At 46.7% G+C, this 7,893-nt stretch overlaps 1 protein-coding gene across 1 annotated transcript; it reads left to right on the forward strand.

Moving 5' to 3' along the window:
- The first annotated feature begins 477 nt into the window (after positions 1 to 477).
- CSUI_001304 (dihydropteroate synthase) lies at positions 478 to 7,096 on the forward strand. Its single transcript, XM_068061510.1, has 6 exons — positions 478 to 2,424; positions 2,957 to 3,086; positions 3,674 to 3,752; positions 4,465 to 4,602; positions 5,179 to 5,335; positions 6,015 to 7,096. The coding sequence occupies exons 1-6, from the start codon at positions 613 to 615 to the stop codon at positions 6,156 to 6,158; spliced, it is 2,460 nt and encodes an 819-aa protein (XP_067926510.1). The 5' UTR covers positions 478 to 612; the 3' UTR covers positions 6,159 to 7,096.
- Positions 7,097 to 7,893: the final 797 nt, after the last annotated feature.

Genomic DNA, 7,893 nt, shown 5'->3' on the forward strand with positions numbered 1-7,893 from the left:
ACGTCCGGATGCCGGGGAAAAAAGAAAAATCATCGCAAGAACTTCGCCCGAAACCATATTTTGACTCCGGCAATTTGAGATTTTCTTGCTGCCCGGATATCGCCTTTCTAATTCAGGGAATTTTTCTCGTGTGTAGTCTATATTTTTCGTCTCCCTGTGGCTTCAGACCACAGAAAGCCTGAGTGTCTCCGACTCTCCCTCCTATTGTCGCGGAGTGAATCTGCTTTCCTTTCTCTTCAGCCCTGTTTACGAATGAGTTCGCGATTCAAAAGATGCTGACAGAGTACTCTTCCCTGCATGGTTGTCGTTGCGGGGGTGGTTGTCGTTGCGTTCCGAAATTCTAAGCGGTGCCTAACAGTTACGATCGAGGGGTGTGCTGGCAAGCGGGGGAAAGCGCCAGGGGCCCCGCGGGAACATGCGCTCAGCTAGGGCTTTCCATCAATCGAGGGAGCGCCGCCAGCTCGCGTGCAGAGTTTTGCTCACGCACTACTCGTCCTGCTGTTCTATAAAAAAGATGAGCGCTTTACGCTGATAGCGGTCGATGAAGGTTATCTTGTCTTTCTGTGAGTATCTTGACCGAGGTTATCGGATCTACTCGAATAAAGCACCGCGATGTGTGTCGGCGCGAAAGGTTATCTTCGACTCTCTTCCTCTTTGAAAACACCTAACCCTTCGTTTTACCATTGTCTCCATTTACCATCCCAGCGTGCGGCTTTGTCTCCTCGGCTCCCCCAGTTCGCGACGCTCGTGCCAACGGGAAGAAGTCTCAGTGTTGAACGCAGCCGGTTACTGTTGTGCTCAGCTTTCTTACAAAAATCCTGGCAGTCCCCGGCCGTACGCACACCAGATTCATTCTCCAGAAGAGCCCCTGACTCACTTGTTTTTCCTTTCTTTCCACCATCTTCCTTTCTGTGTTCCCTAGATTCTGTTAGCATTCCCGGCCACCATCAGGCAATGGAAATGACACGAGCCTTTTCATCTGATCCGCACGCGAAGAACGCCAAGAGGTACAGAGTAGACACAATGTGTGAAAAAGATTCGAGCGGTGAAATAGGTAGAGATTCGCATTATTCTGCAACTGCATACATTGCGCTGGGGTCCAATCTGGAAGGCACGGAACGTCTTGGGATCATAGAGAGAGCCATAAAGCGGTTATCAAAGACTCTTGGCCCTATCCAATCGACCTCCTGTCTTTATGAAACCGTCCCAGGTTTTGACGTTTGCCCCCCTGGTGTTCCTCATGATCTTTTCCATCCCTTTTATCTGAATGCCGTTGTCAAACTGAAGACGAATATCACTGATCCCTGGCGTATTTTGGAACTTTTGAAATCTCTTGAAGCCCAGGAAGGCAGGCCTCTTCCTCCCCCAAGTCTGAGCGATCGCGTACAATACAACAACGACAGCGGTGCCTGTACTACGGTGAAGGGTGAAAATAAAGATGGGGAAGGAAAGGAAGTCAAGGTAGTCCGGGGAGCTCCAAGATCCCTAGATCTCGATTTGCTTTTCATGGACGATGAAAGAGGAGTATCTCTAGTTCTCAATCATAAGAGTAATCTTCCAAGAAAAGGAAAGAATCTGTGGGAAGTCATCTTACCACACCCACGTTTAGCTGCAAGAAATTTCGTCCTTTTTCCATTGTGTGATATAGATCCGCTGTACGTACACCCCGTTGAGGGTGTTACGTTACAGGAGTTATTGAGGCGTAATCTCATTCGACGTCAGACACGTTTGCAGTGCTCCGTGTCAGGTGTATGTACACCAGGAGAGCAGGGTTCGGGAGTAACGAGAGATATGATCTCGCCAACCGCGGGTGAGCATGGCTATACACTGGACGGCTGCCTAACGATCCCGAGACGTTGCTTCGCAGCGACGAATGAGGTTCTGTGGACAGTCGGGGGTCAAGCATGTCTCCGTGATACTTTAAGGTATATTGAAGAAGTGAAAGCATACGCCAGACGTGTGAGTGAGGAGGAGGCCAAGAAACTTCATGGGAACTTTTCATCTAATGGTCAAGGGAAGACTGCTCTAGATAAGCGAAACCTTCATCTCTCCGGTGTTCAACTCGAACAGCTGGAATGGATAGAGAACTTAGGAGAAAGTTTGGAGAAAGAACATATGCTTCGAGTCATGGGAATACTGAATGTGAGCCCTGATTCTTTCACGGATCACTTCGCTGGAGATGTATTCGCAGCTGTATGTGCAGCTGAAGACATGTTGAAGTCCGGAGCAGATGTGATTGATATCGGAGGAGAAGCTACTAGCACTTTCAAGGAGAAGGGCTGCGTCCCCCCTCAAGAAGAGATATCACGGGTTGCACCTGTTGTTGGAAGACTTCGTCAGAAAGCAGGAGAACATGTGGTTCTATCTGTCGATACGATGAAAGGAGAGGTTGCTAGACATGTCAAGTCAGTTGGCGCCGACTGGGTGAGTTCATGGTGCGAAAACACTCTTCTTGTTGCGACAAACAGCTGATAGCGCTTTTGGAGAAGGTTACCAAGGAGAGAAATAACCATTCTGTGGATTGTACTTTTTGCTTCTCTCTCCGTTCATGTTCTCTAGCATGAACGGATTTTCAGAGTCTGAATCAATGACACAGTGTACATACACCTGACGAATCCATAAGATCACAGTAGAACCGGTAAATGCATATCCGGGCATCAATGTAGTGTAGCTGTTGATGAGGTGAATAATCTCTTTTCACCTCATCTCTCTGTATCACAGAGTTTTTGAAGAAAGGATCTCGTAAAGAACGCGAGAAAATAGACTGCCCGGTCTATTCTTAAAATGCCTTGTGGTGTGATGTCTCTATATGCGTTCACTGCGGTTGCCGATTCTCATGTGTCCATACATCAGGACACAGGGAGAGCCAGATAGAAAAGCATTTCAGACTCCAAAGATTCAAGAGTGATCACTCACTTGTTCCTGTTTTCTTCCTTGTCTTTTGTGCCTGTCCCAGATTAACGACCAAACAGGAGAACAAAGACAAGAAGCGTTTGAAGATCCTCTACACTATGTTTCCGAGAATCCAACTACCGTTGTCATAATGCATAAACGTGGCACCCCTGATACCTTTGACGAGCATCGAAGTACGTCTACCCCTCTTTGGCTTCATGTGAATCGACATGCCCGTGTTACCGTATCTTCTGTATACGCGTAAGTGCCATTGCATATATGTGTACACCTGCACGCTAAGATGACTCCACATATACATACATGTGTGTGTACATGTCCCGCCGAATTCACATCTGTGTACAGGTATCTCTTGCTGTTTACACACGTCCTGGTGAAATCGAGGGTTGTTATTTGCGTTCTTGTGACATAGGTAGCATGCATCTCTACAGTCTCAAGCTTGGCTTATCTCCATCGCTTATTCGTGTCGTTGATTGAAAGACCTCCACAGAAAAAACACGCAGGACAAGATGGGTTTTTTTGAGCGTATCTAAAAGACTTGTGAAGTTAGCTACTGATTCCTCCTTAGAGACACTTCCGAACTTCTTTATTTAGTCGTCGCTCGAAAACTTTCTCTAGAGATCTCATAGCTTCGCTGTCAAGACTTTTTTCTCGGTGACGTAGGCGAGACGCTATCTTCTCTTTCTTGCATGCGTAGCACTACTATCGTGGACTTTTCTACTAGACCGCTGCTGTCGTGGAACACATCGGCGCGTGTTTGTAGGCTACGACGATGTCGTCAAGCATGTAGGCGAATGGCTCGCTAGGACAGCGACTTCGTTGCAGCAGAAAGGTGTTGGCAGGTATACTGCGCCTTCTCAAACATGCGTCTATCTCTCCCTTTCTCTCTCTGCGGCGAAAGTCAAGTCGGTTGTCGGAAGAGATGGCGCCTTCTTTCTTTCTTTCCAGACAGTTCCACGTCTCATGGCTTCTTACGCTTTACAACAGTGATGACATAGTAGCGGTAGCAGGAAACGCGTTCATTCATATATGAAGAGGGTATGGAGATACCTAAATCTCTCTAGATCTAGTATAGACGAAAGATTCTACAGATGAGCCTTCGCCTCGTCCTGGTGTTGGTATTTGTATGGTGTTTCTTTCACCATAGACCATTGGATGACAGGCACCGACGGCTTCTCTCATAATATAGGCTTGGACTTTCGACCCGCACGCTTAGTACGAAGGAACTCTATGTCATTTGTTCACACGAGAGATCTTCATTCATCACCGTCATTCTATCACTCACAAAAACCAAATGAAAGATATGACGGAGACAGACTTCCTTGTTTTCCTCTTACAACGACACGTAGATACTTTATTAAGAGAGAGGCTTTCAAACACGATACCGAGAACACATAGCCACGGTTGGACTGACTGTCGCTGAGGCAAGCAAGCACATGCAGAGAAGTCCTGTTTTCACAGTCTTGTAGTTTTAGGGACGATGTAAAAAGAAGAGACCGGTTGTTGTTTCTATCTTCTTCACTGTGTGTCTGATATCCTCGTGACGTATATCAGGTGGAGAATCATGGCAGATGTAGGTCTTGGAATCTCGAAGAGCCAGGATCAAAGTTATGCTCTACTCGGAGAGATACAGCGTATCAAACGACTTCTACCTACAGGCATTCCTCAGCTTGTCGGCTTCTCAAGGAAAAGGTACGGAGAATCATACAACTAAGAGCGGATGAAAGACTGCCGAGAACACTTGATATTCCCAGGGAGGAAGAATACTACGAGTACAGAGGCATTAGCATAGAAGAGGGGGGGAAGTGGACTACTTCGCTTTGTACATGAGTTGGTATATGCGGGATTCTCTTCTCCGCAGCTGTTCTTTTTTCTTCTTTCTTCTTCGTAGCATATGTCTCTTTCCGTTTCAAAGTTGAGCTGTACACAAACATACATGTATATAAATATAACATAGATATGTATAGAAGTTTATATCGAGAAAGAAGAAGATGGATGTTTCCAGAACCTTAGAAGGTTTTGCTCGTAAGAGATCAAAGTTCGTATGTACACATGTATGCATTTGATTCAAGACGACGCTCGCTCCCTTATGAAAGGGTTTCAGATTCATGAAGATGGGTCTATATATATATATGCCATATCGCAAAACTCCTTTTATTCCTATTGTTCTTGTACCTGTCACTGGTTCGAGGGTCTGTGTATCATACTCGTCATATATATGGGTATGGCGCTGAGTGGTGTGGTGTGTACTCTGGAATCCTGACTTAGGTTTGTAGGCTATGGAGTAGGAGAAGCTCCTTCGAAGACTAAAGAAAAAGCTTCACCAGAGGCCATGGATGCGAGGCGCTGGGGGGGCGCGGCTATTGTAGCTTGGTGTACGAGTAACTCTGATGCAGTTGCGGTAGTCCGGACTCATGATGTAGAGGTAGGGAGGAATGTATGAATGAATGGAATCGGTATATTGCTTGTTTTTCTTTTCTTGTGAATGGCCACCTAATACAAGTACATTCTGAGTGTATCTACTCTTTCCTAACTACATCTCTTGACACCAACCCTGTGTTGTTCTTCTCTTCACAGAAAATACCCCATGCATGCATGCATGCCGGAATGCGTTCTCCATGAATATTAAATGTATATATATAGATAGGTATACATAGGTAGGGACAGAAAGAGAGGTGGGGAATTTGGCTATTCCGTAGAGTTTCCCGTCGGAAATAAACATGCAACTTTATGTGACGAAGAACATCGATACATGCCTCGCATTGGTGTCCGCTGGAAACGTCAGGCATTTCCACTCCTCTTCTCGCTGGTTGAACGAAAGACTGCTTACGACGTGAGAGAATACTCTGGCTCTCGTCATGTTGTGCTGTCTCTGCCGTCTTTGTTCCTAGTTGGTTGAGTGGCTTCGAGCAGCAGAAAAGATAAGAAGAGAATGAACGTACTTTCTTCTGTATACACAGATGTGCATGTGTGCAAGGTGTGAGACCGTGAGGAGAAGTACGATAGTAGACGGAAGTTGACGACCTTCTTTCTTTTCTCTCTTTCTTTCTTTTTCACTCTTTCTTTCTTTCGTTCCTTTTGTGTATGGTGGTGTGATAATGCAGGAAGCATGCCGCGTGCGAAATGTGATGGAGTGCATCAATCGAAGTGGACAAGCGGGTTTGGAACGGTTTGATAGCAATCCCGATATCTCAGCGCTTTTCCCTTCTTGGCCATATACTGACAGCGAGCTCAAAAATGCGAGTTAGAAAAGATGCCCAAAGTCGCGGCAACGAACACAATTCCCTGTCTCTCACTTGTCGTTGTAGCGTAGCCAGACTTCATTTTTCCAGCTCCTCAAGTATTAGAAGGCCACGCATGAATGGTCGTGGTATACATGCAGAGGAGGCATGCTTACAGGAAAGAGGGATGTCACCTGTCAAATTAACACTTCATATAGACTTCTTTAGATCGCTTCCGTAGATTATGTAAGTGTGGTCTAAAGTACAGGTCTCTCAATAGTACCGGTGGGGCTTTGCTTCTCTATTTGAGCCGGAATCAATGCTTCACACGTCTCTCGTGAAGTTTCTGTCTCTTCGTGTCGTAAAGACATATATATCAGCTTCCTCGTGTCACTTTTTTGAACTGTCTCCATCCAACGGAGAGAGACGGAATCTCGAAGGAAAGAACGAGCGAAGTCAACAGGCAAACTCCGGTGATTCTCTTGGGGAAGAAAGTCGGTGATACTGTAAAGTGAACGGCGGCAACAGCACGCTTGTGCATGCATGTATACCTTTCTTGGTGATGTCTGTAGCGGAATGAGAGCTCGGGTGTAAAAAAGATCGGTTATCCAATTGCCCATGGCAGAGATCTGTCTTCTTTCTTGGCTTTGGTATCCTTGACAAAGACAGAAGATGGAGATTCCTCCGGGTGAAGACTCTAAAAAAAGCACGCCAATTGCGCCGAATCTTGTCATGGTTGGCAAGTGCCTTGGGTCGTCTCCGTGAACTCGGGAAGATTCATCTGGGCCGTATCTTTTTAGTTTGTTTGAGTTACTGTCTCATTGGTATTCTAACTCCTGTGGTCTTGCTGCTTTTTTTTCCCACGGGAGTGTAGAACTTCGGCGTGATGTGGGCAAGATGCGCGCTGTTTTTTTCGGTGATTCGAAAGAATCATAACCACACATGGAGAAAGGTTCAGAAGACATCGAGACGGAATGAGGGTTAAAGGGCAGGAAGGAGCAACAAAGTCAGTTAGCTCGCATTGATAGCAAAAAGTGTTCCGAGGCTGTTGAGTGCTACCACTACTACCCGTTACACACGGACTGCAGCAGGTGATTTTCACCCTTTCTACTTTTTTTGCCATCGTGAGAAGCGTTGGTGTGGATCTGCGTACTTCGGGGGTGACTCAGCGAGTGCGCGAGTCAAAGGACGGGCTGGCAATCACAGCGTGACCTTCCCGTACTACTTTTGCAGTTACACCACACTTCGTAGTAGCAGTAGTACCCGGAGTACTACTTAAGACAGATTAGGAAGAAGTGGTAAGAATTTCAGAAAGCAGGTTCCCTCTCTCTACGACGTTCGATTCTGTATGGTGGGTGGTAGCGCCTTCAGAAGAACCCGGCAGTCAGTTGCCTAGTGTGGCTATGGCAGTCCGGCTGAGGTCGTTCAAGAACATGGTTCGCAGTCTGTCAGTCAGAGATTACTTTTTTTTTCAATCGGGTCGCGCGGAGTTTGGGTCCTGAGAAGCAAGCTAGACAACGCGCGGGCTCTACTCGGCTGGTTGCGTCACCGAGAGATGACTGGCGGTGGCTGATCACATCATGCCCAAACGTACACGGAGAGGCATGATGGTCAGCTGATATGCTGGGTGCACCCGGCTCAGAGGCCTACCCAGCAGGTCCCTATGCATGTAGATGTTACTCAGTTTGACAACGCGTCGTCGGCCTATTGAAGGACTGCCGCAGTGTGAAACTTGCAGCAGTAAAGGAGCCTAGTCAGTCAG

Source organism: Cystoisospora suis (genome assembly GCF_002600585.1).
Source record: "Cystoisospora suis strain Wien I chromosome Unknown contig_510, whole genome shotgun sequence".
Taxonomy (NCBI): domain Eukaryota; phylum Apicomplexa; class Conoidasida; order Eucoccidiorida; family Sarcocystidae; genus Cystoisospora; species Cystoisospora suis.